The sequence below is a fragment of the Oncorhynchus gorbuscha genome, unplaced genomic scaffold (genome assembly GCF_021184085.1).
Source record: "Oncorhynchus gorbuscha isolate QuinsamMale2020 ecotype Even-year unplaced genomic scaffold, OgorEven_v1.0 Un_scaffold_617, whole genome shotgun sequence".
NCBI lineage: Eukaryota > Metazoa > Chordata > Actinopteri > Salmoniformes > Salmonidae > Oncorhynchus > Oncorhynchus gorbuscha.
In genome coordinates this window covers 417699-440668 of record NW_025745738.1, presented here as the reverse complement: position 1 = coordinate 440668, position 22970 = coordinate 417699, and the positions used below count along the sequence as shown (strand labels likewise).

Genomic DNA, 22970 nt, shown 5'->3' with positions numbered 1-22970 from the left:
TGAGCCCCGGGTTCATGATGATGATATTGTCCACATCACTTGTTTGCTGCTTTTCAGACAAATGAGTTGACAACTAAACAACAGTTGAGACTTGCATGCCAAATTAGCAGCCCACATTTAATGTAAAGAAGTTAACACACTTGTGAAGAAAACAATATTCAGTTACATTACAACTGAATCTAGTTCACTTTACAAAGAGGGTAAAAAACATATCAAATACTTGTTTTCCATGTCAAATCAGTGAGATAAACATGACTTTAACCTCTATGCAGGGGTGTAAAGTACTTAAGTAAACATACTTTAAAGTACTACTTAAGTCGTTTTTTGGGGTATCTTTACTATTTATATATATTTTTTTAAACTTTTAACACTACATTCCTAAAGAAAATAATGTACTTTTTACTCCATAGAGTTTACCTAACACCCAAAAGTTACATTTTGAATGCTTAGCAGGACAGGAAAATGACCAATTCACGCACTTATCAAGAGAACACATGGTCATCCCTTCTGCCTCTGATTTGATGGACTCACTAAACACAAAAGCATATTTTACAAATTATGCCTGAGTGTTGGAGTGTGCCCCTGGCTATCCATACATTTTAAAAACAAGAAAATGGTGCCGTCTGCTTTGCTTAAAAGAAGGAATTTGAAACGATTTACACTTCTACTTTTTCTTTTGATACTTAAGTATATTTTTACAATTACATTTACTTTGGATACTTAAGTATATTTATAACCAAATACTTTTATACTTTTACTCAAGTAGTATTTTACTGGGAGACTTTTCCTTTTACTTGAGTAACTTTCTATTAAGGTATCTATACTTTTACTCAAGTATGACAATTGGGTACTTTTTCCACCACTGCCTCTATGGGATCGGTCCCCCCACGGGACAGTTGAAATAAAGAGCGCTAATGTGATTAGCATGACGCTGTAAGTGTTGGTCAAACTCTTCAACAGAGGATCAGGTCTATATAATTATCAAACATACATTAGTAATGGAAAGGAAACACAGACTCTTAGTTTAAGTATTAAAATACTCATTTTAGTAATACAATTGTAGGCAGAAGTTGGTACAGAGTACAGTATAGCAGTACATGATAGTTGTCCCCAAGTTCTGCAAAATGTGTAAGACATCCTGCAACTCATAGAGCCTCTCCCAGTCCTCCTTGCATGAGTTTCCCTGGCAACAACATTTTAATAAATCTAACCTCCCTCTGACAGCAGTAACCATCTTATCAGCAATTAAAAGCTCAGAAGTGGGTTTAACCGAAACCGTGTAAGCATCTTCTGATAGGTGGCTGGTTTTATCAGGTCTGTGACAGCCTTGTGTTCTCAGAAAACCAGATAACCACAGTGGGATCCAGACAGGAGGAGTCTGAATGTAGACGCCTTCTGATGTCTGAAGGTCACATCACTCAAAATCAGGTTAACACACACACAGAGGTCTCCTGAAGAGGAGACCTTACAGTGTATCATAACATAATTTATTAACCCTTTAAAAGGTATAAGGCCTTGGTTTAACCCTCTTCATTAGTAACAAGAACATTTCCCAGGACATAGACATGTCTTGTATGGGCAGAAAGCTGAAAGCTTAAATTCTTGTTAATCTAACTGCACTGTCCAATTTACAGTAGCGATTACAGTGAAAAAATACCATGCTATTGTTTGAGGAGAGTGCACAACAACAAAAACATACATTTTTTATTACCATATCATTTTTGTATGTTCTCTATAGTTATGTACTTGTGTCATTTGACCAATTCGGCACATTTGGGCAGACTTGAAACAACATTTTGAACAGTAATGAAACGGTTCATTGGATCAGTCTAAAACTTTGTACATACACGGCTGCCATCTAGTGGCCAAAATCAGAATTGCACATAGACTCCTAATGGTATCAATAATATGCATATCCTTGCTTCAGGACCTGAGCTACAGGCAGTTATATTTTAGGCCCAAGCATTTTATTTAAAGGGTCCTTAACAGTCAGATTATTCTTATCAAGTCATTTCTCCTGTCATTTATCAACTTTTATACAATGTGGCACTTGCAACATTACTATGTATCGTTACAGGTCTTGTTCAGTGCACCAGCGTTATCTTTGACATATCATTTTGTCAACTTTATTGCAAATCTAACTTCCTGTGATTAGACAGAGCGTGCAATGAATTAACTTAAAAATATTTTTTTTACTTGGCAAGTTGAACCCCACAGGCCACGGCAGAATTCAGTATGGCACAACATTGAGGAACTTTCAGCTAGATATACATGTATATTATGCAGAACAGACATCCCTCCCTGTCATATAGAGTAAGGAATCTTGTTAACTCTATTCATTGCATTTCCATCTGCAACATTCAGTATGTTGCACACTTGCACTCTTCCAACCACAACCCACGTTGGAAGCCTGTTTTATACATAGAGCATTGGCTACTGGTCTACCTTGGCTAGATCACAGACCAAGGCTTTCTGGTAGATTGTTCCAATGAGAAGCTTTCCTCCGTAGGGAGCTGCTACAGAGGATCCTATGAGCACACTGCCATCATCAGCATAGACCTGGGTCACCACTGGCTTCTCAGAGTGGATGTCTTTAATCTGAATCACCTGTGAAAACAATATCATGAAATGTAGATGTATACCAGACAGTGAGCATTACAGAGAAAGACACCCACGCCAGGTCCAGTCCAAGTCCACCCAAGTTCACTTTTAGTCCACCCCAAGTCCACTCAATGTCCACTCCAAGTCCACTCTTAGTACACTCTAAGACCATTTTAAGTCCACTCAATGTCCACTGCAAATCCACCAAGTCCACTCCAAGCCCAGTCCATGCCCACTCCATGACCACTCCAACTCCACTCTGAGTCCACTCTAAGACCACTTTAAGTCCAGTCCATAGCCACCCCAAGTCCACTCTAAGACCACTTTAAGTCCAGTCCATATTCACTCTAAGTCCACTCTAAGACCACTTTAAGTCCAGTCCATATCCACCCCAAGTCCACTCCAAGACCACTTTAAGTCCAGTCCATATCCACTCTAAGTCCATTGCGCTTGTGTGTTTCCTCTTGTACAGTAGTTGGAATGTACTGTAGTCCAGCAGCTTTTACCTATAGCATAGTAGAGGCGTGAACATGTGAAAACAATGTTGGTGTATAGTACAGAGATACACTGCTGGTATATGATCCAGAAAGCAGTTCACTCAGGAAGTTTCAATAGCACACGGCAGGTGTACGAACCTCAGATCCAGGAAGATCCTCAGGATCATTTCGAAATAGTTTCCAGCCATTAGGGTGACAACCTATCCACAAGTCGCCAGTCTCAGGGTCAACATAAATGTTGTCAACAAGAGAGCCCACTTCCACGACCTGGTGACAAAGAATAATATCACGTAAGCTATAAAAATAAAGAGTCACACACTCTATATATATAAACTCCCAGTAATTTATTGGGTAAAACACCTAACGTTTCGGCATCACTGTGCCTTCTTCAGGGCGCCTGAGAGCAGAGGGTGCCTTCTTCAGGGTGCCTGAGAGCAGAGGGTGCCTGAGAGCAGAGGGTGCCTTCTTCAGGGTGCCTTCTTCTGGGTGCCTGAGAGCAGAAGGTGCCTCCTTCAGGGTGCTTGAGAGCAGAGGGTGCCTTCTTCTGGGTGCCTGAGAGCAGAGGGTGCCTTCTTCAGGGTGCCTGAGAGCAGAGGGTGCCTTCTTCAGGGTGCCTGAGAGCAGAGGGTGCCTTCTTCAGGGTGCTTTCTTCAGGACACAGTGAATGCCAAAACGTTGTTTTTTTTACCCAATAAATTACTGGGAGTTTATAAATATTCGGTGTGCGATATTTAGACAGTTTATTCGCCGTTAGTCAGCACCTCTACACTAAATAATTTTCTTTGGGTGTGCACCAGCTCATGCTTTTTAAAATAATAATATCATGAAATGAGTTTTAAAGAGCCTATTCTGGATTCAGATACACAAGCAATGGGAGAGAATAAACACATCAGATTTAGGCTTTCAACAGAGCAGCATGTTTCAATAGTCCATTTGACTATTTACCAGGTGTAAAACGAATCTGCCATTCCTTATATTTTACCTTCACTGGGGCCAAACCATTGCTTTCCAGTCGCTCCAAAACATGTATGTTGTGGTCAAATAAGTCAGCCACATATATGTGCCTACATGAAAACATAAATAGTTCTATGTTACATAACATCACATTAGTTACATCAACAGACCTTATCGTGTCAACATGTGATATCCACTCTATAATCAAACACGTAACAGGTTTGACTGCCCATATGGACAGGATTATTGAACTGTGTGTACACAGGACAGTGCTCAAAGCGCTTTGAAATTGTTTGTGTCATGTCATTATTTTTTAAATTGTAATTTTATCAGACACCCTTATACAGAGCGGCTTACAGTAGTGAGTGCATACATTTGAGTACTTTATACTTAAAAAAAAATGTCATACTGGTCACCAATGGGAATCAAACTCACAACCCTGGCGCCAAGCTCAACTGAGCTACACGGGACTGAACTACACGGGACTGAATACTTGAATAGCGCTATAGAAGTTGAATACATTATTTATATAATTATTGTACCTTTTGTCAGGTGAGATGTTGATGCCATTGGCCATGTAGAATCCCTCAGCCACTACTTTGACCTCTTCAGGGCTGTAATACACAACGTTAGACCAGGGCTGAGCCAGAAGTAACTCCAGAGTATTCAGAGTGCCTCCACTGAAATAGTGATCGTTGGTGGCATAGAAGCTCTCCACTCCCACAGCCACAATGTCATTCACACTAAGAGAAAACCACAGATCAACTTAAAACACTATTTACTCTAAATGGCATATTAAAGAACTGTTGGATGCATAACAACATGACAAAACAAAAATGAGCACTAGTTTGTGCTCAGTTCAAATATCCCTAATTTCTCCAAACTCTCAGTCTTTAGAGTAGCCAAGTTTAGGAGGATAGGCTACATTTCCATATTGTTACCATGTAATTGACACTTTCAGCACTTTTAATATGAAACTCTACCGACAATCTAGGTAACAAACCAAATTGGTTTGAAGCAATGACATGACTTTAGCTCTTGCATACCTGTGAAGGAATTCATGCTTTACGGTTTTCACATAGACAAGGGAGTGGTCCTCCTCAACAAACAGAAAGATCTCCACTTGTGTTTTCTGTTGAGGGTGATTGACCACAAACAGGTATACTGAGTTATCTGGAAAGTGGAGAAAAGACTCAGCTCAATCAATTGATCCGTCTTGTGTTTTTGACAGTTCTCTTTTCACACGAGAGAAGATTGGGAAGAGCAGCAGATGCATTTCAAAACCTGTTTGCGTCCCAAAATGGCACCCTATTCCCCATATAGCGCACTACTAATGACCAGAGCCCTATAGGGAATAGTGTGCCATTTGTGACACAGATTATGGGTTTTATTTACCCGTCTCATCTGTGTATACACTGATTCCATGTGGATTGAAGGAGTCCAGGTCAAAGCCTCTCCCCATGCGGAGCTCCACTGGTTTCATCCTAGAATCTTCACTCATATCAAGGGTGTACATCTTTCCAGGGTCATCTGAATAGGATGGCAATACAGGATCCTTCAAGCCCTAGTAATTCCAATAATATTAAGATTAATATTAGGATATGTTGATAGCCTAATACATTTTTTATGTTGCGTGTTTCATATAGGGCCAAGTCAATGTTGTAACTCACAGTGCTAATAATAGCAAGTCCATTGGGAAGTATTGTGAGGTCCTCTGATCCGTACTCTGTCAGAAATCAGATCACATGTGTTCAGATGTGGCTTTACAGGCAAATAACGTTGTACAGTTACTTCATATAATACCATTGAACATGTGGCATAGAGCTTATGGAAAGGCATGCCTTTTATATCCATGACAGCACTGTTAAAGTTCCCGATGTCCTGTACATTCATGTGTAATGTACGTACCAAGGCTTTTGATTGGATGGCAGTTTGGGAGGTGGGTTTGGACAAGCTTTCTGGAAGCAAGAGTCCTTTTCCTGCAACATGTAAAATAAGGTTCATAGTTACATCCCTTCAAATGGTTCAAACTCCAGAATAACACTGCAATTTTAACACTGTAGTTATGACTTAGGGCATTTTTATGTGTCTATGTACAAACAATCATAAATATAGCCGAGTCAGCTATCACATTTAGTATAGCCTCAGACTACTGTAACTTGAGCAGTTTATAAGTTCAGAAAAGTGAAAATAACCCAAACCATTATTACTCAGTAACAAAGCACTGGCTAATAAAGGAAAGCTAAATAGAAAAACAGGTTAGTTGGCTTATATTGCTTGCTGTCAACAAAACAGCTTTTTGAGGTTGCTAGCAAAAACACTAAATTGGCTAGCTAGCTACTATAACAGCTAGCATTCGATTTTATTCCAGCTAAAAAAGCTACAACTACATAAACACAGCCTACCGTAAATTAATAATTCTCTCTCCAAGAAATGCTGATAAAGCAGCAATAAAAAGTGATATGACAACCAGCTTCCCCATTTTGAATAATTAGATAGTAGTAAATTGAGCAACTTCCGAGGTAACTTCACATGTTCTGTTGAAGAGCTGCCAGTCTCCGCCCCGCCCGGAGGCGACCCTGTCTCGCGCAGACACTCACTGAGCGGCAACAATGCAACTGTAGTTGATGTCAAATGTTAACACGAGCAGTGGCGGATGTCAAATGGTGCCACTGAATGTGTGCGATGTGCATTCCAATGTTGTGTATAAACTCTGGATGCCTAACAGGGAGCGCTTTATTGAAGCCATGTTGGTATTCCTTCTCCGTTGTACTTTTTATTTTGGTAGCTATAGAAATGCATGTATTAATGTCAACATTCGTTTGTGACATTTTTATTCTATTCCAGACATCTTCATACATACTTTTAAATAATATTATGTGAGCTAAACATACAAATACAAAATGAAAAATATATTAAAACATTTCCAGTTTTTTTAGTACCATTACTGTCCACACTACAAGAAAAAAAATACATAAATACATGCAATTTTTTCCTTGAAACATTGAATTTAAATACTGTAGAATTACATTCATTCCTATGGAGGACTGCTCCCACTGGGGAGAGCCAATATGGTGGCTTCAAAGCCTCTCAATGGTCAATAGGAGAGGGTCAGCAATCCGGGGCTTAGATAGTACAGTGTATGCACTAATAATGTGATGTCAGTGATATAGTAGACTTTTCCTTAGTACCAGAATATTACCTTACATTATAGGCTATTCAATCAATTACAGATTCTCCCCCCACAACCAATATAACATATTTTAGGACAATTAGTGAATTTTATTTTAAAATCTCAATCTGCACATGAACAGCTGAAATCACTCATAGAACAGAATACAACATATCCTGTTATCAATGCAGTAGTGGAAATCAATAATAATAATATAGCCTGGTATCAACGCAGTAGGAAGGTGGCGATAGGTCACCATGCAACAATGCTCAATGTATAATACTGTTGTGTGGGAAACATTTTTGGGCTTTTTTCCATGAGACAAATAAAATGCGGAGTAACCCAATTAATTACCCTTTCTTGAACTTGAACACCAAAGTACTCATTCTCAGTTAAATCTGTTTGCAAGTTCCAAACTATTTGATATTTTACAAATTCCATGGCATTAGTGCCAGTGAATTTAAGCTTCAGTGGCGCAGTGGTCTAAGGCACTGCCTCTCAGTGCTAAAGGTGTCACTACAGACCCTGGTTTGATCCCGGGCTGTATCACAACCGGCCGTGATCGAGAGTCCCATAGGGTGGCGCACAATTGGCACTGCGTCATCCGGGTTAGGGAGGGTTTGGCTGGGGTAGGCAGTCATTGCAAATAAGGATTTGTTCTTAACTGCCTAGCCTAGTTAAATAAAGGTTAAATAAAATAGAAAACATTTGTTGTTTAGACTCCATTACATAATACGTTAGGCTGGGCTAGTTGAAATAAATTCATCTGTCTGTGTTGCTTTTACACCAATCTAACCATGCATATATTTCCCAGGGTTTCAACAGCATCAATGTCTGTACATTTCACAGAAAGAACAGAAAACATACAATGATAAAGGACTATTCATATTTGCCTGTTTAAAATTGTTTATTTATGAAGTCGATTTTTTTGCAAGTGATAAGACTCCTCCCAAAATAAAACAAAAAGTTACAAAATTGCCTATGTATTCAAAATCATGTGTAAGAGACCACATTAAAAAACAAACAAACATGTATTCAGAAGTAAAAGTAACACCAAATTGGCAAACTATTGACCCTGTGATAGTCAGCATTTGGTGCATGCAACCTAACAGTTACTGTAGAGTATCTACAGATGTCCAATCCAAGTACGATAGCTTCTAACAACTTCAAAACACCGGTAACTCCTGCACTTAACAGTAGTGTGTGAGCAACTATCCAGCACTGCCAAGTGGGGGCTACATCAGAGAATCCTGTCTCGTTTTGTGAAGTTGTCTACAGGTTCAGTGTATTGCAACAGCAGGAATCCCCAAACAAACTGTTTCAAGCTAGACTGTATATTTGGGACATACAAAATAAATGTTATTATCCATTCTCTTCATCATCATGTCTACATCGTATGAGAATTCCTAGACCAAATCATCCAGACAGGTGACAAATAAAACATGATGTCAAGTCCAGAACTCAAAATATAACTGAACAGGGAAAAGCAATTTCAACATCTTTTCTCCGTCATTCTTCTCAATGTAATAAAAAGGAAACCCACTGGCCAGGCCAACACATAGTAGAGAGTGGGGTGGGCTGAACCGACCCACGGGCCCACACAAACATAGGTGAGGAGGTCCCATGAGGAGGTGGTGGTTTCAGGGCTGTGCTCCGGCGGCTGATGGGAGGTGGAGGTTTCAGGGCTGTCCCCGGCAGCCGCTGGGAGGTGGAGGTTTCAGGGCTGTGCCCCGGCAGCCGCTGGGAGGAGGGGGGTGGAGGTTTCAGGTCTGTGCCCCGGCCGCTGGGAGGAGGGGGTGGAGGTTTCAGGTCTGTGCCCCGGCCGCTGGGAGGAGGGGGTGGAGGTTTCAGGTCTGTGCCCCGGCCGCCACTGGGAGGAGGGGTGGAGCTTTCAGGGCTGTGCCCCGGCAGCCACTGGGAGGAGGTGGAGGTTTCAGGGCTGTGCCCGGCAGCCACTGGGAGGAGGTGGAGGTTTCCGCTGGGATGATGGGGTGGAGGTTTCAGGGCTGTGCCCCGGCAGCCGCTGGGAGGAGGTGGTGGAGGTTTCAGGGCTGTGCCCCGGCAGCCGCTGGGATGAGGGGGTGGAGGATTCAGGGCTGTGCCCCGGCCGCTGGGAGGAGGTTTCAGGGCTGTGCCCCGGCAGCCACTGGGAGGAGGGGGTGGAGGTTTCAGGGCTGTGCCCCGGCCGCTGGGACTTGTGGGGCCAGAGTGTTGGGGGCAGAAATGACAGGTGATCCAGCGTTGTTAGCCAGTGCCTTTGTGGAGGTGATACCTACAAGAGATAGTGGACACATTCTCACCAATGACTTCTACTGTCAGAACACTTATTGACAGGAAGTGAAAGAAGAGAGCAGTGTGATCTATGGTCAGGAGTAGGGCTGTGGCGGTCACTAAATCAGCCGGTGATTGTCAAGCAAATAACTGTTGGTCTCACGGTAATTGACCGTTAATTAACAAACACATTTTGCATCTTCTGGCTTCCACACATAGCCTTCAGGCCACTGATGCAGATGTTAGGGACATTTACATTGTAAAAAGTCTAATAAATATAGCCTACATCATCACAATAAATCCATGATTTATTTAAGACAGGTCTAAAGCCAGGTAGGCTGGCTGGCATGAAAATGTTGTAAATAAATTGATGTCAGAGTGATTAGAGGGACAATAGAGTGCGGAGTACCAAGCAGTTAGCAAGTTTGGTAGGCTACTAATGACCAGCAGCAACATTAGAGCTTGGAGAAGTCTAATTACTGTGACTAAACGGTCATGTGGAATTTGACTGCCTTCATGACTCGTGACTGCCAGTAATATGATCACTGCAACAGCCCTAGTCAGGAGTACTCACCATAGATCACAAATAAAACACTGGTGTTGGGAAACCATTCAAACAATATACAAAGTGTAATGATAACAGCACATCTTCCCAGGGAGTGGCACCCTATGCCCTAAATAGTGCACTACTATTGATAGGGCCCAATAGCACCCTATACCCTAAATAGTGCACTACTTTTGACCAAAGCCCAAAGACCAAAATGCAGTGTTGGATGACTTACCTGCCATCATACTGGAAGAGCTGACTGGAGTGGAGCTGGTAACTATTCCTCCAGGAGTGCTGCCCCTTCCCTGATCTTTAACAACGGAGTCTGGCATCAGAGAGAGAGAGAGACAATCAGATATCTTCAAAATCAACACTCATTAACACAATCCGCCGACAGCTATGATAGCAACACAATCCACTGACAGCTATGATAGCAACACTCATTAACACAATCCACCGACAGCTATGATACCAACACTCATTAACACAATCCACCACCAGCTATGATACCAACACTCATTAACACAATCCACCAACAGCTATGATAGCAACACTCATTAACACAATCCACCGACAGCTATGATAGCAACACTCATTAACACAATCCACCAACAGCTATGATACCAACACTCATTAACACAATCCACCGACAGCTATGATACCAACGCTGATTAACACAATCCACCAACAGCTATGATACCAACACTGATTAACACAATCCACCGACAGCTATGATACCAACACACATTAACACAATCCACCAACAGCTATGATACCAATACTGATTAACACAATCCACCGACAACTATGATACCAACACAAACCAATCCACAGCTATGATACCAACACTCATTAACACAATCCACCGACAGCTATGATACTCATTAACACAATCCACCACAGCTATGATACCAACACAATCACCGACAGCTATGATACCAACACAATCCACCGACAGCTATGATACCAACACTCATTAACACAATCCACCGACAGCTATGATACCAACACTCATTAACCCAATCCACCGACAGCTATGATACCAACACAATCCACCGACAGCCATAATACCAACACAATCACAATCCACCGACAGCTATAATAAACACTCATTAACACAATCCACCGACAGCTATAATACCAACACAATCCACCGACAGCTATGATACCAACACTCATTAACACAATCCACCAACAACTATGATAGCAACACTCATTAACACAATCCACCAACAACTATGACAGCTATGATACCAACACAATCCACCGACAGCTATAATACCAACACAATCCAATCCACCGACAGCTATGATACCAACACAATCCACCAACAGCTATAATACCACTCATTAACACAATCCACCAACAGCTATGATAGCAACACTCATTAACACAATCCACCAACAGCTATGATACCAACACAATCTTAACACAATCCACCAACAGCTATAATACCAACACAATTAACACAATCCACCAACAGCTATGATACCAACACAATCCACCGACAGCTATGATACCAATTAACACAATCCACCGACAGCTATGATACAACACTCATTAACACAATCCACCGACAGCTATGATAGCAACACTCATTAACACAATCCACCAACAGCTATGATACCAACACAATCCACCAACAGCTATGATAGCAACACTCATTAACACAATCCACCAACAGCTATGATAGCAACACTCATTAACACAATCCACCAACAACTATGATACCAACACTCATTAACACAATCCACCGACAACTATGATACCAATACTCATTAACACAATCCACCAACAGCTATGATACCAATACTCATTAACACAATCCACCAACAGCTATGATAGCAACACTCATTAACACAATCCACCAACAGCTATGATACCAACACTCATTAACACAATCCACCACCAGCTATGATACCAACACTCATTAACACAATCCACCACCAGCTATGATAGCAACACTCATTAACACAATCCACCAACAGCTATGATAGCAACACTCATTAACACAATCCACCAACAGCTATGATAGCAACACTCATTAACACAATCCACCACAGCTATGATAGCAACACTCATTAACACAATCCACCAACAGCTATGATAGCAACACTCATTAACACAATCCACCAACAGCTATGATACCAACACTCATTAACACAATCCACCAGCTATGATAGCAACACTCATTAACACAATCCACCACCAGCTATGATACCAACACAATCCACCACCACAATCAACACTCAACAACACAATCCACCAACAGCTCATGATACCAACACAATCCACCGACAGCTATGATAGCAACACTCATAAACACAATCCACCACCAGCTATGATACCAACACTCATTAACACAATCCACCACCAGCTATGATAGCAACACTCATTAACACAATCCACCAACAGCTATGATACCAACACAATCCACCACCAGCTATGATAGCAACACTCATTAACACAATCCACCAACACTATGATACCAACACAATCCACCACCAGCTATGATAGCAACACTCATTAACACAATCCACCAACAGCTATGATAGCAACACTCATTAACACAATCCACCAACAGCTATGATACCAACACAATCCACCACCAGCTATGATAGCAACACTCATTGACACAATCCACCACCAGCTATGATAGCAACACTCATTAACACAATCCCCACCAGCTATGATAGCAACACTCATTAACACAATCCACCACCAGCTATGATAGCAACACTCATTAACACAATCCACCACCAGCTATGATAGCAACACTCATTAACACAATCCACCAACAGCTATGATAGCAACACTCATTAACACAATCCACCACCAGCTATGATACCAACACTCATTAACACAATCCACCACCAGCTATGATAGCAACACTCATTGACACAATCCACCAACAGCTATGATAGCAACACTCATTAACACAATCCACCACCAACTATGATACCAACACAATCCACCGACAGCTATGATACCAACACTCAAACTCTCTGACGTCAAGAACAGACCGGTTATGTCTTCTTTTTTCCCCCCAAAACACTTGAGCGTGTCATCTCTGACCTAGTTCTCCCATGTCACCTGGTTCCTCCGCACATGCCACTTGCTTCCAGTCGAAGCTGGCATCATCTCCAAGACCCTGATGCTTGCCTACGCAGCAGCAAGAGGAACTGTCCTTCCCTACCATCAGGCTTATTTGAAAAGCCTACATCCCAACCCGAGCCCTCCGTTCCACCACCTCTGGTCTATTGGCCCTCCCACCCACACGTTGAGGGAAAGTGTACTTGATATGATTGTGATAGCTTGGTGAGACGACAATACATCTTAAGATGAATGCACTAATTGTAAGTCGCTGTGGATAAGAGCATTGACTAAAGGGCTAAAATGTCAAATGTATACTGTAGTCACATGAACTCCTCTGAAGAAACTGTAAATATCTGTTAAAAAGCCTTCTGCTTCAATGTGTTCAATGGCTGCAAGAGAATCCACTGAATATGAACCTTCTTTTTTAGCAAGTACTTCAAAAAGAAAAGTGTATTGAGGCATAATTTAGCACCATAATCTTAAGATCAAGCGAGGGTTCTAGCACTTAAACATTCAGTTAGGTGTCTTATGCAGCAGGCCTATATGGAGAAGTCTGAGTGGAGGCAGAGGGGAAACTCACAGAAGTATGGGTGTTCCATGGCCTCCCGGGCCGTGAGGCGGCGTTGTGGTCGTAACGCAGCAGCTTGTCCAGGAAGTCCAGAGCCTCGGTGCTCACCAGGTGCTGGTTCTCACTGTGCACAAACCTCTCCCACCTCTTACGGGAGTGTCTGGAGAATGGACCAGGAGAGAGGGTCAATACATAAAATCAATTCAACATTCATTCAGAGTGTAGATTCACAAAGTTCTCTCAATACACTTTTACAAAGACTTTTTGGGGAAAAGGAGACAACAAAAAATGAACAAGTCATATGAATAGATGGAAAGAGACTGGTGGCCAAATGGACCGTACCCATGAGTACTCTGTTGAATTGTCATGTCTGAGGGGCTTTCGCCGTTCAACTCTTTCTGTTAAATGGGTCAATATATTGGGCATTATTAACCTGAATTACTCAAGGCAGGGGTCAGGTAGAAATTGACATTCACATTGAGTATTTGGACCATTTAGTAATACATTCTGAAACCCAGTTCTGTTGAAGTAATCTGACGATGAAATGTTGGATATTCTTACCTGCCCAGAATGTCATTAAACCGTGGGTCTAGTTCAATGTTGTACTTGTCGATGTAGTCATACAAGTCCTCTGTGCCGAGGACTTTAGCAATCCGTACGAGCTGTAAAACAGAAACAGAACATTTTACAGGGAAGACAAACTAAAACAAAAGCCTGAGGCCTACATCTGGAATTCAAATGGCAGTCAAGTAAGAGGGCTAGAAGTATGCACTAAATATCAACCATCAGCCTTGTTGTAAAGACTGTCGTCTCATCATGATCAACACATTGTTTGAGGGTTGTTCATCAGCACTGAGAGACTCAATTCTTCTCACCTGATTGTAGACAAACCAAAACACTCAATCAAAATACTTACTTGTAATCCTACAGAAAGTTGCAATTCAACTGGCAGTCAACTAAGAGAGCAACAAGACATCCAGCTCAAATCAGTGCTGTTGTAGTAAAGACTGGTGCACCAGGATTCAATATCAAGACAATGTGATCAGCACCATGAGAGACAATTCTACCTGGTCGTAGTTGTCGTGTCCATGGAAGAAAGGCTCCTTCCTGAAGATCATGCTGGCCAACATACAGCCCAAACTCCACATGTCTAAACTGTAGTCATACATCTGAAATAAAGAGAGAGGGGGGAGCGCTGTGCTTAAAACATCAATGACTACATTACTGTACCAACTTACACCTACATTATTATAACTACATTAACAACATGCTACTATAGATGTGGCCAACTAGACTAGTCAGTTTCATGTTTATAACTAGTCTTGTCAGACTGTATTGAGTGGTCTCACCTGGTAGTCTACCAGCAGCTCAGGTCCTTTGAAGTAGCGCGAGGCCACTCTCACATTGTACTCCTGGTTAGGGTGGTAGAACTCTGCCAAGCCCCAGTCGATCAGGCGGAGCTACAAGAGAATAGTCATTATTGCTTGTGTTTTTATTTTATTTTTAAAATGTTATTTTTTTAACCTTTATTTTTCTAGGCAAGTCAGTTAAGAACAAATTCTTATTTTCAATGACGGCCTAGGAACAGTGGGTAAACTGCCTGTTCAGGGGCAGAACGACAGACTTTGTACCTTGTCGGCTCGGGGATTTGAATTTGCAACCTTTCGGTTACTAGTCCAATGCTCTAACCACTAGGCTACCCTGCTTAATAATAAGTTCTCATCCCTAATTCTGAGTTCTAGTTCTATGATAATAACACTATTAATACACAGGTCTTATTTAGAGCTTTTCTAAAAACCCAAAGACACTTTTACAATAAGCAACAATAAGGAAACAAAAACATCTAACAAAGTGGGCTGGTTAATTATGGTAGTGATCCAAGCTATAGTAACAGAATGAATGAAGAGCCTGAATCCATACCTTTCTGTGTTCATGATCAATCATCACATTGTGTGGCTTGACATCTCTGTGCATGATCCCCATACTGTGACAGTAGTCAAGGGCCTGAGAAGAAACAATTAGGTCATGGTTTAAGCTAACAGTAGTCTAAATGCCAGATGTATCATTGGGATCTGAGATTTGATTGGATTTATTAGGATCCCCATTAGTCGACGTCAATGGAGACAATTAGTCTTACTGGGTCCGACATAACAGACATTACAGACAAAATACATATATTTAAAAACATGTACATGTAGTGTGTGTGCATCTATCAGTTACACATACATGTCAGTAGATACACACAACAAGTAGGTCACATGTCAGTACATACACACAACAAGTAGGTCACATGTCAGTACAAACACACAAGTAGATCACATGTCAGTACATACACACAACAAGTAGGTCACATGTCAGTACAAACACACAACAAGTAGGTCACATGTCAGTACATACACATACCAAGTAGGTCACATGTCAGTACATACACACAACAAGTAGGTCACATGTCAGTACATACACACAACAAGTAGGTCACATGTCAGTACATACACACAACAAGTAGGTCACATGTCAGTACATACACACAACAAGTAGGTCGCATGTCAGTACATACACAGAACAAGTAGGTCACATGTCAGTACATACACACAACAAGTAGGTCACATGTCAGTACATACACACAACAAGTAGGTCACATGGGGGAGAGGTGTTGTGCAGTGAGGTGTTTATGTGTTTTTTGAAACCATCCCTTACCTTCAAGATTTCAAACATGTAGAATCGTATGTCGAAGTCTGATAAAGTTTGATACAGTTGCTGAAATACAGATAATTTTTTTAAAGTATCAAAATGAGATGGCTGGACATTGGTTCAGAATGTAAGGTTTATTAGAATTCTGTACAGACAGATGAACATGGTCTCTCTCTTCACCTTGAAATCAGTGTTGTTGACATGCTCAAAAACCAGCGGGAGTTCGAGACTGAGAAGACATAAGAAAAGGCATGAGGAACTACAATAACTACAATCATTCACTCAACCAGAACACACAAAAATACATTTGAAAAAAAGAAGAAGAATCAGGATGGTAAAACGTTTTCAATGTAAACTCAAATGATTCAAACCGGGTATAAAGTAGAAAAGTGATATATTTTAAAATAAGATCATCTTTGACAACTAACAACCACCAAAATAAAAACTAGACAGTCAGGGAGAATAATTTGTTTGTTTTTTAAATTACATGGCATTGATTTTATTATAATGTTTGAGTCTCTCAGATAGCATAAGAACAAGGCATAAGCCATGGCAAAATGTGGAGAATTACAGGAAATTAGCTTTAAAACTGCACATCTTCTCACAGCCATTTCCAAAATGTGTTGAATTGCAGGAAATGTGCTTTAAAACTGCAATTGTTCTCTCCGCCCAATGACACAATAGGTAGAATTGCAGGAAATTAGCTTTAAAAATAGTGATGCACCGATATGACATTTTTGGCTGATATCCGATATTTTCCTCGTCAAAAAAAAACCCCAATACCGATAACCGATATTTAAAATTTTAGCGGCCTTTTAAGCATTCTAGTACAGTTAAATAGTTAAAACACACACATGGACGCAGTGTTGTTCATTCATTTCATTCTCAACCAGGATTTCTTTGGAACCCCTTTTTTGTCTTTGCGTGTCAATTAAGCTTGTTGACCAATCAGGACCTGAATATGACTGCACGTCAAATAATAATTTAACGCGTTCATTAATTATTTTGTGTCACAAGGGATTCATCAATACGTATGCTATGATGCTGGTAAAGTTGTCTCGCGCACCTATGGTGCTGGTCATGAAAAAAAAGATTGTTTGCATCCATGAGCTAGTTATGTAATTTTTTTCCCAAAAACATAGCAAAACGACATCATGTTTCACTATATAGCTACGAGTCATCATCTAAAATAAGAACTGTCTGATAAATTAGGGTTATTTGATTAATGGTGGTCAGACCCATCTATGTGAAGCTAGCCACAATTAGGATTAGCCACACTAGTGAACTTTGTGGTTAGCCTTCAAAATAAAATTATGGTATAATTATATTTGTATTCATTTGCATCACAGTCAATGACATACTTTTATTTTGAAAGGCAAAGCGCAAATTCCACTATTGTGCCTAATCCGTATTGTGGCTAGCTTCACAACACATAAGCCGCTCCGGTCAAGCCTCACTAGCCAGATGAAGCTAGCTGGCTGCTCCGGTAGGGAAACATCTGAAAAATAGAGCAATTGGTAGTGTGTACCGGTGCTCGACCAGTCGCCGAAAGCCAATATCACCCACGACAGAGAACAGTTGGATTGTCAAGGGCAATTCTTTCCATTATCTTGGCTTTAATGGATTTTGCATTTGAGTTGTCTCGCTGAAATGTTCTTACTCTTTCATATGACCGCTCGACTTGTTGACTGCTCGATCCACACAGCAGACATTGTGGGCTAGTTTAGGAATGCTGTGTTGCACGTGTAGAGCTACATTTTACGTGGCGTCATTACGTCATGCACCTACGTTATATAGGTATGCACGTCATGTACCTACGTACGTTATATAGGTATGCACGTCATGTACCTACGTACGTTATATAGGTATGCACGTCATGTACCTACGTACGTTATATGTACCTACGTTACATATGCACGTCATGTTACCTATGCACGTCATGTACCTACGTTATACATAGGTATGCACGTCATGTACCTACGTTATATAGGTATGCACGTCATGTACCTACGTTATATAGGTATGCACGTCATGTACCTACGTTATATAGGTATGCACGTCATGTACCTACGTTATATAGGTATGCACGTCAGCTTTGACACCAGGTTTTTAACATCTGCTTTAATCTAGACATCGGGCCGATACCAGCGTTGGCATTTTTAGCTAATATTGGCCGATTCCGATATGTTCACTGATATCTCGTGCATCCCCATTTAAAACAGCAACATTTTGTCTCTGCGGCTAAGAGGGCCTCTAAACCGGCTCCATTGGCCACTCCCCACTAACTTTGCCACAGCTGCTGAAAAAAATCCTAGGGGAAACTCTGGATGGAGATAGCTGAATATGAACCACATTGTTTCTGCTTAGTGATTGAGCAACAGCCATTGTAAAAAAAAGGCACACAAAAAACAAGCATGTGGTTGTGTTATGATTTACACTTTACTAGGACAGACTTATAGAAATTAGGATCATGAGCTCCACTCACCACAGGATCCTTGACGATATCTAAAAGTGAGATGATGTTGGGACCGCCTCGCAAGTTTTCTAGAATCTTGATTTCTCTCTTGATTTTCTTCTTTTTGACTGGCTATCGACAAACATAACCAAATACCATCAGGACTTCATACAGTACGTCTCTTTGGCGAGGAGCGAAATTTGAGTCAGGGGATAAAATGCCAATACTAAAATCAATTATAATTAATATGGTACCAACCTTGAGAATTTTGACAACAACCTTCTCATTGTTGGTGATATTTATGGCTTCAAACACCTCACTGTATTTGCCTCGTCCTAGTTTGCGCACCAGCTGGTAGTCATCTTGGTTCCTACATAGTGAAGAGAATTGGCAAGCAATGTGATGGCGTGACAATTTCAGCTAGGTAACACCAACTAGAATCTAACACACATATCAGAACATGCAACAGAAAACAATGTGTTCAGCTTTGAACCACACACGCACTACGTACCCCCATTCCACCACATGGGACTCGTAGTCCCAGTACTCCCGAGGCCTCTGTGTGTTTACATCAGGGTAAACTCGAGAGCGGCTTGGGACAGAGCCGGACATATTATACACAGGATGTTCTCTGGATCACCTGGGACATAGAAAATAGACACACCTATTATAATAAAAACAAACATGATGTGGTGTATGTGAGTCCACATCGCACTTTAATGTCATATTTTGCACCCCTCCCCCCCCAGAAGGACAAACAAAAACAAACTTTTAAAGCTTTTTACAGTAGTTACAGTAGTACTTACATTATAAATTGTGTTTTAGTCATAACAATTATATAACATGGGCTTTTAAACCCACCCCTCAGCTACTTTCAGTCCATCCCACCTATCTCCCTAACCCCTCAGCTACTTTCAGTCCATCCCACCTATCTCCCTAACCCCTCAGCTACTTTCAGTCCATCCCACCTATCTCCCTAACCCCTCAGCTACGTTCAGTCCATCCCACCTATCTCCCTAACCCCTCAGCTACTTTCAGTCCATCCCACCTATCTCCCTAACCCACCCTCAGCTACTCTCAGTCCATCCCACCTATCTCCCTAATCCCATCCCTCCGGTACCTCCAGTGCATCCCGCCTATCTCCCTAACCCCCGTCTCAGTCATCCCACCTATCTCCCTAACCCCACCCCTCAGCTACTTTCAGTCCATCCCACCTATATCTCCCTAATCCCATCCCTCCGGTACTCTCAGTTCATCCCGCCTATCTCCCTAGCTACTTCATCCCACCTATCTCCCTAACCCCACAGCTACCAGTCCATCCCAACTATCTCCCTAACCCCACCCTCAGCTACTCTCAGTCCATCCCACCTATATCTCCCTAATCCCATCCCTCCGGTACTCTCCGTTCATCCCGCCTATCTCCCTAACCCCCTCTACTCTCAGTTCATCCCACCTATCTCCCTAACCCCACCCCTCAGCTACTTTCAGTCCATCCCACCTATCTCCCTAATCCCATCCCACCTCTCCCTAATCCCATCCCTCCGGTACCTCCGGTACTCTCAGTTCATCCCACCTATCTCCCTAACCCCACAGCTACTCTCAGTCCATCCCACCTATCTCCCTAATCTCACCCCTCCGCTACTCTCAGTTCATCCCACCTATCTCCCTAACCCCACCCCTCAGCTACTTTCAGTCCATCCCACCTATCTCCCTAACCCCACCCCTCAGCTACTCTCAGTCCATCCCACCTATCTCCCTAACCCCACCCCTCAGCTACTTTCAGTCCATCCCACCTATCTCCCTAACCCCACCCCTCAGCTACTTTCAGTCCATCCCACCTATCTCCCTAACCCCACAGCTACTCTCAGTCCATCCCACCTATATCTCCCTAATCTCACCCCTCCGCTACTCTCAGTTCATCCCACCTATCTCCCTAACCCCACCCCTCAGCTACTTTCAGTCCATCCCAACTATCTCCCTAACCCCACCCCTCAGCTACTCTCAGTCCATCCCACCTATCTCCCTAACCCCACCCCTCAGCTACTCTCAGTCCATCCCACCTATCTCCCTAACCCCACCCCTCAGCTACTTTCAGTCCATCCCACCTATCTCCCTAACCCCACAGCTACTCTCAGTCCATCCCACCTATATCTCCCTAATCTCACCCCTCCGCTACTCTCAGTTCATCCCACCTATCTCCCTAACCCCACCCCTCAGCTACTTTCAGTCCATCCCAACTATCTCCCTAACCCCACCCCTCAGCTACTTTCAGTCCATTCCACCTATCTCCCTAACCCCACCCCTCAGCTACTCTCAGTTCATCCCACCTATATCTCCCTAATCCCACCCCTCCGGTACTCTCAGTTCATCCCGCCTATCTCCCTAACCCCACAGCTAATCTCAGTTCATCCCATTTATCTCCCTAACCCCACCCCTCAGCTACTTTCAGTCCATTCCACCTATCTCCCTAACCCCACCCCTCAGCTACTCTCAGTCCATCCCACCTATCTTCGTAAACCACCCTCTGATGATTTCCATGTGCCATTTGTCAACTGTGCTGTTTCTAATAAATTCTGAACCTATCTAATCGATATCAAGGAAGATCCATATATAAGAAATATCTATAAGAAATATCTATAACTATAGATGGAGAATTACGTGACTGATTGAAAGTAATGTAGACTAATGAATCATTCTGTTTGGCATACTGTTGGCATCAGGTATTTGACTGCTGTCTCGCTTGACTTGGCACAGTAGGCCTATAAGACAGTGTGATTGATCACCATGTGAATGGTACCTTGGAGGTTTCCTCCAAGCTGCAGGTGACAGGTGGGGTCGCTGCAGAGCTGATGCTACGTTGGTTTGGTAGAGGCTGCAGGATAAAACACACAACAAGATGTTAGTTGGCTAGCTACATATTTTAGTCAGGTAGCCATCATGATATGGGCAGGTTTCCCAGACACAATTTAAGATCCGTCTTAGACTAAAAAGCCTGCTACATGGAAATGAATTAAGTACAGGACTAAGCTTATTCTGTGTTTTGGAAATCGCTGATATACTGGTCAAAAAAATGTAAGATAATAGTTTGCTAAAATCAACAAACCTGATTGTTGTAGTTGTTAAGGAGGACATCCAACCAGTCTAATCAGGGGGCACCGGGCTCAGTAGAGTCATCACTAGGATTCCCACTGTCATATGCCCTGTTGAAAGACATACATGTGATTGATTTAGTACAATACTTGGCCAAAGAGTCTCGACTCAACCTCTGACTTAACTCAAAAACCTGTCACTGCTTACGAGCTTTATTTCTATGGTATTGTTTACCAGTCTGTCAAGTGTCAACAATGCTGAAAATCATTCACTGTATGATGAAACCGATCAGAAACATCTGTGGTGCACAAAGCAGTTTCATTATGATAACCAGTGTCCGGCTGGGACCCACACGGTTTAATAATATGTGGTGAAACTCCCTCGAGACAGTCACACACGCACGAGCCATGGCCTGCACATGTAGCCAACTAGCTCGCGCTAGCTGCTTCCATGATGAACTGCACCGCACCAAAAGCCGGATGGGAATACTAGGTTAGCTAGCTAACTAACAAGCAAATGTTATATATAGTTATATTCACGAAACATGAATTGCTGGGCAGGTAATCATCTATAAATGTTAGTAAATCAGTAAATAGTATTAGCTGACGTACATACGTTGAAGATTATTTGTTTTCAGAAGAAAAAAAGTGACAACGGAGTGCATTAGCGAGGCAACTGGCTGACAACGCCTTAGCTAACATTCTGTGGGCTACGTTGATAGCTGATGGTAGTAAAGCTAAACATACTTATGTATGCTTTAAGAGTATTTGTCTTATATGCAATAACATGCTAAGTTGACTCAAAGCAATGGCCATCTCACGTAGGTAAATGAGCTAACGTGTATTACCTCTCGACGTTGTTGGGACATCAATATGGCGATGCTTGGTTTAGCGGCAATGTGCACCTCCATTCCTGTGAGGGGCGCTGTGCTTTCTTTGTGTGGAAAATGGGAGAGAGAAAACACGAGGCTGTACTTCTCTGAAAACCCTTACTGACACCTAGTGGTTAAATGGGAGAACCTCTGTGTC

General features: G+C 42.1%; 1 protein-coding gene and 1 pseudogene across 1 annotated transcript; both read right to left on the bottom strand.

The window, feature by feature from the left end:
* Positions 1 to 1789: 1789 nt before the first annotated feature.
* LOC124019520 (serum paraoxonase/arylesterase 2-like) lies at positions 1790 to 6625 on the bottom strand. The gene is made up of 9 exons (XM_046334879.1): positions 6458 to 6625; positions 5961 to 6031; positions 5723 to 5778; positions 5448 to 5616; positions 5099 to 5225; positions 4595 to 4795; positions 4081 to 4162; positions 3237 to 3365; positions 1790 to 2607 (listed from the first exon to the last, which is right to left on the bottom strand). Exons 1-9 carry the CDS (start codon positions 6532 to 6534, stop codon positions 2434 to 2436), a joined length of 1086 nt encoding a protein of 361 aa, XP_046190835.1. The 5' UTR covers positions 6535 to 6625; the 3' UTR covers positions 1790 to 2433.
* A 2579-nt stretch (positions 6626 to 9204) lies between these two features.
* Positions 9205 to 22937, bottom strand: LOC124019521 (annotated as a pseudogene).
* Between the last annotated feature and the right edge of the window lie 33 nt (positions 22938 to 22970).

Bases quoted from the DNA above. Each gene is read 5' to 3' on its own strand.
- LOC124019520 (XM_046334879.1), bottom strand. From the start codon at position 6,534: ATGGGGAAGCTGGTTGTCATATCACTTTTTATTGCTGCTTTATCAGCA. The intron at 6,032-6,457 runs GTAGGCTGTGTT...TACATGTTGCAG, and splicing joins GAGAGAATTATTAATTTACG to GAAAAGGACTCTTGCTTCCA. The intron at 3,366-4,080 runs GTAAAATATAAG...CTTTGTCACCAG, and splicing joins ATGGTTTGGCCCCAGTGAAG to GTCGTGGAAGTGGGCTCTCT.